We start from the raw sequence: 14418 nt of genomic DNA on the forward strand, positions 1-14418 counted from the left end.
GTCACATGCTAGTCTGCTCACCCAGCCCGTAGCCTGCGGTAGCCCGGAGCCGGGGCTTTGTGGAAAAAATACGCGGAGCCGGTGAACGTTTTTAGCGAAGAATAACAATCATGTGATGGCGAAAAGGAAAATATAGCGGTAGAATTAAGCTTGCCGACCCCCTCAGGTGACTTTCCAGACCACGGTCATGGGACGAGATAAATTCATCATGGAAATTTGAGGCATTTTCTCCATAAGTCTTTTTTTTTTGGTGCTGGATAAAGGGAAGAGGACCAAGGACCTCCTCTTTGCTTTTTAAATGGCTATGCCGTTCTTCGTTTATTTATTGTAGCTGTGGATCGCCGCACAAATGGTGCAGTTGTGATCTCAGGTCTGCTTTGACACAAACAGCAGGGATTTTAAAACCGCCAAGGGAAAAGCCGGTGTTGAAACTTAAACGCTTTTGTTTACATCAACAACACTAAGTCGACACAGTTTGCCGTTACCAGTTTCTCCTTCCCGTGCAATTTTATTTACGCACAATATCAACTTAAAAGTTTTGTATCAAAACTAAATTACCTGTAAATTTCTGTGTTATTCCCTCTTTTCCTGGGCGAGCTTGTGCCTCATTGGTAACAATTTGCTTTTGGACTGTAAGGATACTGTGTTTCTACTGACGCGCTTAAATGTCACCGGGATGGTATTTTTTTCATTCTGAAGAAAACTGACAAAGCACATCGAGTGACAATGAGGTCTTCGCTGGCGCCTGGGATCAGGCTCATCACGTCTTTTTCAAGAGAGAGCTGGTAAGAGATCCTTTATATTTGAAGGAGGAAAGGTAATTATTGTCAGATTATCTTAACTGGGGCTGCAAGGGGTTTATTGCAACGCCATAGAGCTAACAAGTACATTTTTTTTTACTGATAATTCGAAGATCTGCAGAACAAAACGTCATCCGTGCAGGTTTGATAAGGATTGGCTAAATCAATACCGCAAATCACTACTAACCGAGAGATTTCGTAAACATACACCCCCTGCTCCAAAACCAGCGTTGCAACACTGTTCCGCGCCCGAGAGATTGCAGTCGGGCTTTGGGTTGGTGCTGGAAATTGGATTACAATTAAATGCTTTTAAAATAAGTGAAGTAAACGCTGTTTTCATAGTTTTTTTTATTGTAATTGTTTTACAAGTTATCAGCGTCAGACGAGGATGAATAAATGATACGAGATCTTTTGGATGTGAAAATGAAGTTCAAGCTATTACTAATCTACTGTCGTAATACTTTACTCTGTTCAGTGCACGTCATGAATCACGAAGTCCCATCTCAGGGCATTTCTTCACAGTTACAGACAAGAGCAGACCTGAGAACCTGCCGACGTCTGTAGATAAGATCTGTAAATCTTTGTGCGCCTCCAAGAAGACTTGACACTGTAACCCAGCGTAATTTCGAATATCTTTCCCGTAGAAGTATATAATACTTTAAGTTGAATATAGGCTGTGTTTAAGGTTCCCCATAGCACGGTGTAATACAAAGAACGCATCTGTTCGTCTCTCCTTGCTTACTCTGCTCAGGCAGACTGGCACCTTGTTTCCAGAATTGAGCTGTGAAGAAAGCAGTGTGGGTCCCTCTCTTGGGACTGTAGCCGCAGAGTAAAGCCCAGCTCTGAGTGAGGAGAGGGCGGGAGGGTAGGATAGTACCAGCTTAAAGGGTGTTAGAACAGGTCTGGTTTATAAGCCAGGGCCTCCTGGTCTTGCAGGGGTGTCTTTGTAAGAGTTTCTGTCGGGGTGGAGTGGTTTGCCTCTCTCAGGAAGTCAAAAACAGGTCAACAACGCAGAAGAGCTTGGGTCTGTTCTGTTCGTCACCTGCCTTCCTGTTATCTGAGGGGAAACCCACAGTGTGTGGACTGGCTCTGAGAGGGAGAGCTACTGAAGGCCACTCAAATACAGACTCCATGAGCACAGTGTCTCTGCTTGAGGCTTTTTTTGTTTTTCAGATTGATTTTTGTTTTAACCAAGCAGCAAAAAATAAATCTTTCTGAGGCCAGCTCGGTACTTAAGACAGCCACCTTATCAGTTTCCTCCCCACTAAACTTGCGACATACAGTACAAGGAGTATTCATTGCACTTAAAATATGAATGAATAGTTTTGTTTCAGTGCTATGATAAAAAGCAAGCATGTATACAAGTTTATATCAACTTTAACCCCAGAACTGGGTTTTCAGCTTCATTGCATTTCCTGTAGCAGAAACCCTGCAGCGAAGGTGCAGATACGGCCAACTGCAGCGTGCTATCTGGTATTGGGTGACCTCACTCCTGTTGTGCGTGCAGCCCAGTTTGGTTTGGGGGTGGCATGTGACTTCATCCAGGAGAGAAAAGACTTCAGTCTTTGCAAATGCTTTATATGTCGAGTAATATTTAAACTAAAGGCAAATCAAGTTTGGGATGCAAAAACTCAGCTGCTCTCTGTTGTCAGTCTGCCAGCATGTTGTTTTAACAAGTTGTCTTTCAACATTTTAAATGTACTGAAAGTCCCTTAATAACATAAGCAGTCCTGCTTTTAGGCAGGCATTCTTGTTTATAGCCCTAAGCCCAACGTTAGACTAGTACAATTGAAGAGCTGCTCTGTGAAATTTAGTCATGTAGAGGAAGGCATAGGAAAAAAAAAACTTCATTCCAGGCCTATTCATATCTTGTAACGTCTGCTGTTCAGCAGGTTGTTTATTGCTTGTGTTTTAAACAAGATCTTTATCATCGCTTTTCCCTGTTGCATTAGATAAATGTACAAATAGCATCGTCTTAGGTACTTTTATATAATCATGAAAACCACTATTTCCTGTTGTTAGTCTGTAGAGTAGAGACGTGAGATAGAAGTCTTAGTAGTACTTTGCTGTGCTTTATCGTTCTTTCGTAACTCAAAATGGAATAATTGCCTGGAGTTATGCTCTTCAGAAGAAGAAAAAAGTCCCATGAAGCCAAAGTGCAGCTTTAAACGCAGCTCTGAGGCCTGAGCAAATTTTTGACTAGTCCTGCAGCATTTGTGCAGTGTTTTTACAGTATAACTATATTTCAGCTGTACGGAGTCCTGTATTTCCAGTACTTCCTGTCTGCCATACTGTCAGATAATTGCAAGAAATCCTATATCAGGTATGTGGAATTTAGCCTGCAGCAAGTGCAGTCTGCAAGCCACTGTGCAGTTTAATAACCCGTGAGCTGTGGCAGTGCACAGGCTTGGAAAGTTACTGCTGTTATTGATAGTGGATTTTGCATCCAGAAGTGTTAACACTTGTACTTTCACGTATAAATATCCCTGTATTGTGAGAGTGGCTTCATTTTAACACCCGTGAAGTCCTCCTTGTGCCCGAACCCCCAGCCGACCCACTTCGTGTCCCACTAGAGTATGAGGGATTGCTTTTTTCCTTTTGTGGATTTCAGACAGAGCAGCGTGAACAAAGCAGGTGCGAAAGGTTGCTGGAGTTTGACACGCCCTCTCCCCCTCTCTGTGCGCAGGTACCGCGGCTTCGCTCTGTTCCTGACGTTCCTCTTCTACACCAGCTACCACCTGTCCCGAAAGCCCATCAGCATCGTCAAGGTAACGAGGCCCCGCCGGACTAGCCCGCAGTTTCTTGGCCTTGTGAGAGACCAGCTCTAGGCGGGAGCAGCAGGGGCACTCCGAGAGCCGTTTCTTGCGTGCCGTGTCGCCGGGCTTAACTCCCCTTCTCTCCCCTTGTCCCTCAGAGCGAGCTCCACAGGAACTGCTCCTTTGTCATCCGTCCGCCAGACTTCAACGCCTCCAACAATGAGACGTGGTGCGACTGGGCGCCGTTCGGTAAGGCTGGCCTCCAACCCGCACCTCCTAACGCGGCATGACAGGGTGATTTCAGGCTGGTGTTGTGAGTGTCGTTCACCTGGTTACTGGGGGGCTCCCTCAGCAAGGCCGGGTGTGTCCTGAGAACTGCAGGCTTCAGCGTCTCCTGTTCCTTCTCCCCAGAAGTTTCCCTGACTTGACCTGGGTTTTTACTGTTCAGAATTTAGCGTCCAGCTCTGACCTTGCATTGAACGTCAGCATCCTCACCTATTGGTCCTGCTTGTAGTTTCCCACACATTTGTGCTGCCAATGGGCCCTGCCTCACAGCTCTGGGGGCCTGGTTTTAATTCTGGACCTAGGGTGCTGTCTATGTGAAGTTGTATGTTCTCGTGTCTGTGTGGGCTTCTCTGGGTGCTCTGGTTTCCTCCCACAGTCCAGAGATATACTGGAAGGTAAACCGGGCTCTGGGAAGACTGGCCCTGGTGCGAGTGTGTGCATGTTTGTGTCTGTGTGCCCTGTGATGGACTGGCGTCCTGTGAAGCGGTCAGAAAATAGATGGATGGTTTTTGCAGCTACCCCGTACCTCAGTATCAGTGGGCCATCCGTTGGAGTTTTTCTTGTAGCAGGTTTATTTCATTTTATTCAAGCATTTCACAGCTGTCCAAGCCCTCAGTGTTGCAGATTTTCTATAAAGATCGTCACGTGATGAGTAACCTCCCTTTCCCTTTTCCTCCCCCAGACCAGGACAACTACCAGAAGCTGTTCGGGGCTCTGGACAACTCCTTCCTGGTGGCCTACGCCATTGGGATGTTCATAAGGTATGGGGGGGAGGTGCTAAGAGAGTAGGGTGGAGAGCTCTTGCCCCCTGTGGGCTCTCAGTCCTTGCCCGGCGTGCAGCGGGCACTAGTGGTGTTGCCCCTGCGGGTGGCTGCGCTCGGCTTCACCCTGCCCATCTGTCTCCCCGGCAGCGGGATCTTCGGGGAGCGTCTGCCCCTGCGCTACTACCTCTCCTCGGGGATGCTCCTCAGCGGCTTCTTCACGGCCCTCTTCGGCCTGGGCTTCTACTGGAACATCCACAGCATCTGGTTCTACGTCTTCGCCCAGGTGAGGGTCTGGAGGCGAGGACGCCCACAGGGCTGGAGGGCCCTTGCCCCCCGCTGTCCAGCCCTGCGTCATGCACAGGCATCACGTGCTTGTGACGGCTTTGTGACGGCTGCCGCGACACAGGCTGGGTATCTGGATCGCACATCCTGCTCATTTCCATGGTGCAGGGCCCTGCCTAGAGATGCAGTGGAGAAGTATGGAAAGGCTGTGTCGGTTTGCTTGCTCTCTTTAGCGAGAGGCGACGAGGGCGCGGTACAGGTCCTCATGCCTGCTGCCTCTCCCTCCAGGTGATGAACGGGCTGGTGCAGACGACCGGCTGGCCGGCAGTGGTGACCTGTGTGGGAAACTGGTTCGGAAAGGGGAAGTAAGTAAGAAGGAGCCCAGCTGAGTCAGCATCTCTCTCTCCGTCTCCGTGTCCATAAATGCTGCACGAGCAGGAGGCTGGTTTCGCAACAGGGCCGGCCCAGGCTGTCGGGAACTCCGTGCTTCTCTTTTTCGGTCATCGGCAGTGTCGTCACCTCAGACACGTTTAAGACAGCCGTGGTGATTGCAGTGATTGAAGGAACAGTACTGTAAACACAGACCTCTGGAATTATTTTAGCGCAGTGGCACTGTCTGTGTCAGTACAAGTACTTGGGCTGCGTATTTGACACAAACTAATTTTATTAAAATAGAAAATATGAAAACCCGTCTCTGAAGCCAATGAAGTAAATTACAGATTAAAAATGTAATTATTTTAAATTCCCAATTTTTCAGTACACACAACAGATTTCCAGGGTCTTCTGGCATACCACCTGGGGGCACTCCACATACCACCAGTGGTACGCGTACCACAGTTTGAGAACCACTGTTATATAGCGATAGCACAGAAATAGCACTACTGGTCTTTGGCAGGCAAAAAGAGAAGGTAGCTCACCTCACACCTGTCCCATGCCGTTTCCTGCTCACCTATAATTTTGGAGTTAAATTGTGCATGCTGGAAAACCCTCAAGGAGCTGTTCAGTGAGCTTCTTCTGATATCTGGCAGGTGGCATGGGCCCTGTCTCCCTAGGGGATAGTGAAGAAGAAACGTTCAGGGGATAAGCAGCTCTGCCTTTTACTTTGTCTGCAGGCGAGGGCTGATCATGGGCATCTGGAACTCTCACACATCCGTGGGCAACATTTTGGGGTCCTTGATTGCAGGGGTCTTTGTGTCCTCAGCCTGGGGGATGTCCTTCATCGTGCCTGGCATCATCATCGGCTTCATGGGCCTGGTCTGCTTCTTCTTCCTGGTGGAAAGTGAGTTCTCCTCAATATCCTGTCTGCATCCCGGCACCCTTAGACCGTCTACCCTTAGGGATTTTGCTTCTAAACAAATGGAATGGAAACCTGGAATGTCTCCAGGGAACTCCTTGTTCCTGCATGAATGAGAGTTTTTGTAACCAGAAAACATTACAGTAAAGTTGCATAACTAGAAACTTAGGTTTGTGATGTACTGTCTGAACTTTTTTCCGGTACTATAAAACTAAACTTTTCAACCCTTTTACATCTTGTTAAATGTTGTGACCAACGTTTAGTTTAGGTCCAGTTATGACACTTTGAAATATCTGTGCGACCGGCAATGGAAATCCGTTTTATTATTTCTAATACCTGTTTGTCTTGTTCATTTCCAGAGCCCGAGGATGTGAATTGTGACCCTCCTCAGCATCATGTGAGTGTTGAGAGAGCGTCACTCGTCTGAGGGCGTCGTCGTGTGTGACAATAAAAGGGCGATGGCAGCAGTTTTTCACTTTGATTCTCAAGAGCGCTAACTGACCTCCAGTTGAAGTCATTCCAAGGGCGATGTCGTTTGGTTGGAAGCTGTGACGAAAACCACTTTAACTGTAAAAGTTTGACTTGTTCCTTTGAAGTACCAGACATACACTCTTTAACTTTCCTTGAGGTGCTGACCCAAAGATGGAGAACGTGCTTTTACAAAGTCCTTTGGTTTGTCTGTGTTTACCCAGGACAGCCCAGAGCAGGAGCCGCTGCTTCAGAGCTGCTGCAGCAATGAAGAGATTTTCGGGAGCCCAACACATAGCCCAGTGAACGGGCCAGTCACCCCCGAATCCACGTACGAGGAGCCAGAGGCTATCAGCTTCATGGGTGCACTCAGAATTCCAGTGAGTCGGCTCTCCCGGGACCTGCACAGTGCTGGTTTCATTCTATATGCAAAAACGGGTGAAACATTAATCATGTTATTTAGGTAGTTTGAGGGCAGCACAGTGGCGCAGTGGGTAGCATTGATGCCTTGTAGCACTGGGGTCCTGGGTTCAATTCCTGGGGTGCTGTCTGAATGGAGTTTGTATGTTCTCCCCCTGTTTGTGTGGGTTTCCTCTGGGTGCTCCAGTTCCCCACCCCCACCCCCACAGTTCAGAAGTACACTGGTAGGTTAATTCACTTCTAAGAAAATTGTACCTGGTGGGTGTGTCTGCCCTGTGATGGACTGGCGTCCCGTCCAGGATGTACCCCGCCTCGCGTCCGTTACTTGCCAGGAAAGGCTCCGGCACCCCCGGCAATCCTGAATTGGATAAAGTGGTACAAAAGTGGAAGGATGGCTAGTTAGTCTAATCTCTTGTAGAAGAGAAGGGACACCCGCTGATATGGTGGCTTTTCCTCAGAAGCAGATGAAACCAGTAACGCCACAGAATGAGACCAAGTCTCCAGCTCTTCATCTTGTCACTGTGTGCATTTTAGTGATCACCGTGGTTTGGGCAGGTTCTGTCGATTAACTTTTGATCAGTTTCTCGAGCCTGCGTGATTTGTTAAAGACTGGCTGGAAAGGTAATCTTTCGTTCTTAATAGGCGCTACACCACTGATAGCTGCAGTGTGACGTTTTCTGTTCTTGTATTTCCAGGGGGTGGTGGAGTTTTCCTTGTGTCTGCTGTTCGCCAAGCTGGTCAGCTACACTTTCCTCTACTGGCTGCCCCTCTACATTGCTAACGTTGGTAAGGACAGCTTGCAGAGTGAGATCTGACTGTTTCTTCATGATCAGCAGAAGAAAAGTTTCTTGTTTAACTGGAAGAAAACGGCAGTAGCTCACGGTACCCATCGTCTCATTCCAGCTCACTTTGAAGCCAAGGCTGCAGGAGACATGTCCACACTGTTTGACGTGGGAGGAATTCTGGGTAAGCTGTTGTGCAACGGCAGAAGTTCCTGCAAATCTGTGCTGTATCTCACCTGGTTATCCTGTATCATGCTGTATCTCTCCCAGCATGTACCCGTGTCTTGTGGGTTTGAATATTAATTAAATCTTGTAGTAATAACAATATTAATTTAGCTCTAGCCACAATCATAATTCATACTGACTGTCTTTAAAAGACAACGTTACCCTGAAAGGTGGTTTTTGTTTGATATATGCATAGTGTGAGTACGTTATATGCTAAAAAAGCTTTACTAATTTGGGTTTGGTTTAAAAAAGGCCACTTGGAAACCCTTTTTTCTGAATGGAAGAAGATTTCTCGCTGACGTCATGTTTCTCTTTCAAAAGCTTAAACGTCCCAAGCTGTCTCCAGTGGTTGTCTTAACTGTGAGCTCTGTGGGTGCCGTCCCGCCCCTCTGTGAAGACCCTAGAGGACGGGGTAGCTCGGCTCGTGCCTGCCCCCACCTCGAGGTTTCAGAGGGTCTGTTCCTGTTTCCACAGGGGGCATCTTGGCCGGCGTCGTCTCGGACTACACGGGGGGTCGGGCCACGACCTGCTGTGTCATGCTCATCGTGGCCGCGCCCATGGTGAGTCATGTTGAGAGCTGCGCTGCCGCGGCTCGCCCGCAAATAAGCTCCTGTCGAGCAGCCGAGAGGCCTGCTGACATCCTGATGGCCTTGTCCGGATATATTCCCTGTGTGTTGCTGGTCTGTTCAGGGCGCAGTGTGAAATACGCAGATGAGATGTATCTGCCTCTTCTTAAAATAGAGCTCTGGTCTTGACACAGGTATTTAGTTACCATGTTTGATTTTTCCCAGGTTTCTCTGTTGATATCTCATTCTCCTTGTCAAATTGGCCCTGTCCTTCAGGAAAGAGAACAGTCTGAGGGATTGACTTTCCTCTGCTTTTGGAACCATATGAGAGCCTTAGCTTGGAGCTGCTGTCAGTCTGTATTCTCCTAAATAGAACTGTAGATGTAGCTTGTCTATTGACAAAAAATATAAGATTTAAAAGTTCAGCACTTTGAAATTTCTGTTGCTAAGGGCTGGCAAGAATGTAAGTTTCCTTCTTTATTTCTTCCAGTTATTCCTGTACAATCATGTGGGACAGAATGGTCTGGGGACAACAATAGGTAAGAGACTAGTTCGTGTGACAAAGACTTTGCGTCCTTAAAAAAACACGGTCTTCTCATTTCTCACCTCGGATGTCTGTAACTGTGAGTTCAGGACAGGACTGCGTTGTCGCCTTCTTGTTTAGCCACAGCCAAGTGGGACTCTGTGCTAGTGAATTCGTTCGTGTTTTTTGGGTCTTTTCTTTTGGTAGCAAAAGAAAAGATTGTTCCGGCAGTTGATGGAAAGGCGGGTTTGCTCAGAGGCTAGCCAGTCTCTTGGTCTGGTTTCTACAAGCGCCACCGAGTCTGGTGCTCCGCTGTGAGAACAGCGACGCCTAGTGGTGCGCCTGAGGGCGCTGGAGGTCGTTCCTCGTACCTCCGTTCGTGTGCAGCTGCAGTGTCCCCCACCCAGAGCCGTCTTGTTTCCGTCATGCGAGGGAGACTGAGTACTGGCATGGCGATCTTTCTTGCTGTGAGCTGCGGTGCTGCAGTGGTGTCAGTATGAAAGTGTGTCCTTCTGCAGGGATGCTGATGCTGTGTGGTGGGCTGGTGAACGGCCCCTATGCCCTGATCACCACTGCCGTGTCCGCGGACCTGGTGAGTTCTGCTGATAAAGGGCACTACCTTGATGCATCACTGTTTTTTTTTTCTTGCCTGCAATATCTATAGAGATGTGCATTTTGTTGACCAGAAATATTTCTTATACAGTATCTCTCCTGAAAGGAAAAGTTCAGGTGCTCTACTTCACAAGAGAACCACCTGAGTGATTTTATAAATACGGAGGAAGAATGAAAAGATAATGTGGCATTCTCTGCAAGCAATCCAAGTTAGAAGTGATTCACCACAAAGAAAAGAAATTTTATAGAAGTGGGTTTACAAAGAGGATTACAACAGTTGACAGAGTCAAAAAATCCAGCACTCTGGCAGCCACAGATGATTAACAGTGGCTTGTGAAGGAAAAGCACACTTAAAAGTGTCCCGTCCTGACTGCATTCCTGCATTCAGCTCAGACAGCGATGGCTTCACTTAACCACTGTTAGATGCTCAGTTTCTTTCTTTACTTTCTCCTCCAGGGAACTCATGAAAGCCTGAGAGGGAACTCCAAAGCATTGTCGACGGTAACCGCTATCATCGATGGAACTGGTTCCATAGGTCAGTGGATTTTGCATTGGCACAAAGGGCTGAATATCGCAAATTTAATACCCTTCGTTCGCAGGGACACAGGCCTACAACTTGGGTTTCATTTCTGACTGTCATTGTCGCTCACTGGATTGAGGGCTGCTTGAATTGTAGGCTGTTTGCCTCAGTGTGTTCCTCTGCTTTGTGGCTTAGCTTTCAGTTTCAGAGACACTTCAGTCAGCTGTCTGAAGTGTCCCTGTGTTTCACCAGTTTCATGGAGCTGACCTGCTGGCTGTATCTGCACCCAGGTGAAACTGCTGGCTTACTTGAGTTCTCTGAGGCAGGTGGAGTTAAGGTTGTTGTGCTTGTTGGATAAACAGCGTTTATTTTAAAATAAAGTTGAGCATAACACAGGAAAAGGGATTTTTTATCTGCTGGAAAGTTACAAGCTTATTCTTGTTTAATTGCTTCTGAATGGGCAAGTTGCCCAGAAGTCAGAACCAGGATGTCGTTTCAAAGGGAACTGTTTGTTTGTGATCTGTTGATATATTGCAGCGCTGAACTGAAATGCAGTTCCCTTGTTTTACTGCAGGAGCTGCTCTGGGACCTCTGTTAGCAGGACTGATCTCTCCTACCGGCTGGAACAACGTGTTCTACATGTTAATTACTGCCGATATCTTGGCCTGCCTGGTAGGTTACTAGAGTGTGCTGCTCCATCTTTTCTCTGAGGGTAAAGTGTTTTAAATAATCAGGGCATTGGGAAGGGCTAAAATCGAGAACTGTTCCGTTAGGAAGTTGTTCTTGATGTGTATCGGAGCCCCACAGGTCAGCTTTCCCCTACAGAGAGGTAGTTGTGTGAAGCTGTGCTAATAGTATGTTGTGTATTCATTTCCTTTGTGATCATATTTGATATGAGAACTTGCATTGACAGGTATTTGCACCTGTTTATCCATCTGCATATTTTACTGTACCAATCTGAGTGACAGCACCTTGCTCACAGGTACAGCAGCGGTGCCACTTGAGATCTAACCCTTTCAGTGATGCATACCGAGCGCTGACCACACCTCCTCAGTGCTGCCCAGTGTTTTTGTATCGATAAGTACTAAAACATCGCTCTCTTTCCAGCTGCTCAGTAGACTCGTGTTCAAGGAGGTGAGAGGCTGGTGTGGCAGCAACGCGAGACAGAGAGGGTAAGTTTCTCCTGCCATCTGTCTGGGGAATTTGGGGTTCAGACCTTTCATAAGATCGTTGGCAGGGTTCACACTGGCAGTGTTGCAGAGGAATGTTTTTTTTACAGACCGTATTGCTGTAGAATTTACATGGTTTCTCCACAATTCACATGCATGCAATTTGCATGTAAATGTTACTCCTTTGGCATATTCAAGTGAGGGGCCATTTGAATATTTTAAAAGTAACATCCACTGAATGCAGGCTTGTATTCCCCTTAACCTGGTTGGTTGAACAGTAACAAAAACCGTTTACTTTTTTAACTTATTGTTACTGTAACGTTTTTTAAACCTTGTTTGCAATTTTGAGATAAGCCATGAAAACGTGTTTTTCACTGAAAATCCGTACTGTACTGACAAGGGAAAACTCTGCTGCTATCTGAAACTGTACCACCAAGACTTTTACAACATCTGTAAAGCCCCTTCACATCCATTGCTGTTTTTAACCTGTCGGTCAGTCTTGGCCTCTGCAGATTAAGAAAAGTTAACATCAGTTATCCTTCTAAGGCGAATAAATAAAATGACTTCACTTTTTTGATAAAGGAAACTGAACCTATGTCATACTAGTACAGTGCCCAGAAATAGAACATTTCAGTCTGAGCAATTATCCAGGTTCTGTTTATAGAAGCTCTCTAATCAGCCTGGCGAGGGAAAGAGTTTGAACAACCTGTGCTTTACATGGAGAGAGGGGCAAAATCAGCGCCATTAGAGCCGACCAACAATGGAAACATAGGTTACCGGTTTAAAAATAGAGATGCCTCCCTTTCAGCTTGAGCTACAGACTCCACATTTCAAAATAGGAACATTTAATAGACGGGGCTCTGGATCGAGAGTGAGGCACAAGTTTCACAGAATGAGTCGCCTGTCCTCCGTCTCAGGGTGGGTAGGAACCCCCAGACTGATTTTTTTTGGAGAAACAAAAATACAAAGTAGTAGCTTTTCTCTCCCCCCCCATTTATTTCTCGTAGGTTTAAAGAAATCTGATGGCTGGATCAGTGGAGGAATAAGCTTCGCTAACTCACACGGAACAATGAAACGACAGCAAAAAAAGAACATGTGGGAAAATAAAGGGACCGGGGAGGCATCTACTGTAGCTTTGATGCCAGCCCCTTCTCTACAGGATATCCTTTGAGGTACAGAGGACAAGCAGATAAATGACCAAATAAGGGACTTTCATCACTCAGCTGGGGCGAAAAAACATCAATGGTACAAAGAGAAGACGGGATGAGATTAAAGGAGCCAAAGAAGAAACCATCAATATTGTCATCCCCCAGTTGTCAGGGACTGTCCACGTGGTGACAAAGCTTTCCTAATTAACACTTGAGTGCTCTAATGACTAATGTCTCTCTGATCTCGCCTTGTATTTCTTTTATCATTAAAATTGTACTAAAAATGTGTTTCTCTGTCTCTTGATTAATCCGCGCAGTCAGCCCTGTTTTCGGAAGGTGAAATGCATTCATTGCTTGTGTAGATAACCCACCGCTCTGCCTCTCTGGCTCTGGCTTCAGAACCTGTCCAGGAACAGGAAGCCAGGGCGCAGGACGTGTGTGGTGGTGGCACCCCGTCCAGTATTCTTGTAGAATCACTGGGGTTTGTCCCGAAAGAACTGTCCTGTTCTAATAAAAGCATAAACAGCAGTAGAAAATGAAACCCATCGGTAAATGCATACATGTGGATGTATATGTTTAGTACGCACATACTGTTATTGCATACATCTGTATGATTCTGTTTATGCTGCCTTATCTAAATATTAATGAATAACCCTTTTAGCAGGAGGACGGGAACTGCTTCTGCTGGTACAGCCTTCAGGCTGTCCGACTTGGTGTGCTTGTGCACTTGGCTTCCCTGGTGCACCAGGGAACATGTGCCAAGGATCATGCCTCCTGCAAGGTCACTTGGCATCAGTCTTTCCTGTAGCGCGGCAGGAATCATGGGATATACCCCATAGTGGATTAGACAGAACGGCTCAGACCCCCAGAAGGTACATTTCTGCATTGATTCTGGTAGGGCAAGGTTTGTGTGCATTATGAGGATTGTCTTGTAGATGACTATGTTCATAACATTTTGTAGTCTTGTAATTATGCCCTAGGGAGTATAACAACTGTTCTATTTATGTCCTAGGCTTTGTTTTCAATTACATGGTGCTGCTTCTGAATAAGGATGAAGGAAGTTTTTGCTGTTGTTCTCCTCTGCACTTAATTAAAGAGGCTTGTATTAAGCGCGAAGGTTTTCAATTAAACTCTCAGGACAAGCTTTCTCTTGCCCCTGCATGCTTACAGGTGCAGAGGGCTTCTGCTACATTGCCTCAGACGGTCTTGGGGGAATTTCTTTGCATAGCTGTTTTTTTTTCAGTCCCGGTCTGTAAACCACTGTCATATTATCATGGGAGTAATGTTGCAGTTGGGCAAGTACTCGGTTTGCATTCTGTGCCAATTTGCTATCTGGGTTAATGGTACATAGCAGTGTGAACTGACGAAAGTCACAGCACAATCTAAAATAATATCGGAAGTGGCAAAACTGGAAATTGGTATCAATGAGTCCTTGAAGAACTCTTGCTTACAGACAAACGTTCTTAAGCTCATCTTCCTTACAGTCTTCATCAATCATTATCGGCGAATCTCATTTTTTTTGGCGTTGTCATTGTTTTCAGATAGTTCATGGAACTACACAAAGCGTGCGAGAGCTGCACAGGTGGTCAGCTCAATGATGATCTCAACGCAGGGCCGAGGGGAAACGGAATCCAGCTCTCTCTGGTCTCCCGGTCTCAGGGATTCTCCTAACGTGTTGCTGGCGCACGTGTGTCAGAGCCAGACTGTGCGCTGCTCCCTGCATGCGTGCGGCACTTTTGTTAAAAAAATGTTTTCAAGATATCTCTGTTCCAATACAAGCCTGGAGTGGCGTCTCCAGTTACCC

General features: G+C 46.6%; 1 protein-coding gene across 1 annotated transcript; it reads left to right on the forward strand.

Moving 5' to 3' along the window:
- Positions 1-12898, forward strand: slc37a2 (solute carrier family 37 member 2). Its single transcript, XM_006642158.3, has 19 exons — positions 1-166; positions 700-785; positions 3487-3568; positions 3715-3805; positions 4524-4602; positions 4753-4888; positions 5176-5252; positions 6000-6166; positions 6541-6578; positions 6874-7029; positions 7765-7855; positions 7973-8035; positions 8551-8636; positions 9133-9181; positions 9684-9757; positions 10234-10312; positions 10872-10969; positions 11405-11469; positions 12474-12898. Exons 2-19 carry the CDS (start codon positions 727-729, stop codon positions 12487-12489), a joined length of 1506 nt encoding a protein of 501 aa, XP_006642221.2. The 5' UTR covers positions 1-166; positions 700-726; the 3' UTR covers positions 12490-12898.
- Positions 12899-14418: the final 1520 nt, after the last annotated feature.

Source organism: Lepisosteus oculatus, chromosome 23 (genome assembly GCF_040954835.1).
Source record: "Lepisosteus oculatus isolate fLepOcu1 chromosome 23, fLepOcu1.hap2, whole genome shotgun sequence".
NCBI lineage: Eukaryota > Metazoa > Chordata > Actinopteri > Semionotiformes > Lepisosteidae > Lepisosteus > Lepisosteus oculatus.

What these genes read in the sequence shown, in the direction of transcription:
- slc37a2 (XM_006642158.3), top strand. Translation starts at nt 727, where the DNA reads ATGAGGTCTTCGCTGGCGCCTGGGATCAGGCTCATCACGTCTTTTTCA. An exon ending in GTGACCCTCCTCAGCATCAT is followed by an intron (nt 6,579 to 6,873) that starts GTGAGTGTTGAG and finishes GTGTTTACCCAG; the next exon opens with GACAGCCCAGAGCAGGAGCC. An exon ending in CTGCCGTGTCCGCGGACCTG is followed by an intron (nt 9,758 to 10,233) that starts GTGAGTTCTGCT and finishes TTTCTCCTCCAG; the next exon opens with GGAACTCATGAAAGCCTGAG.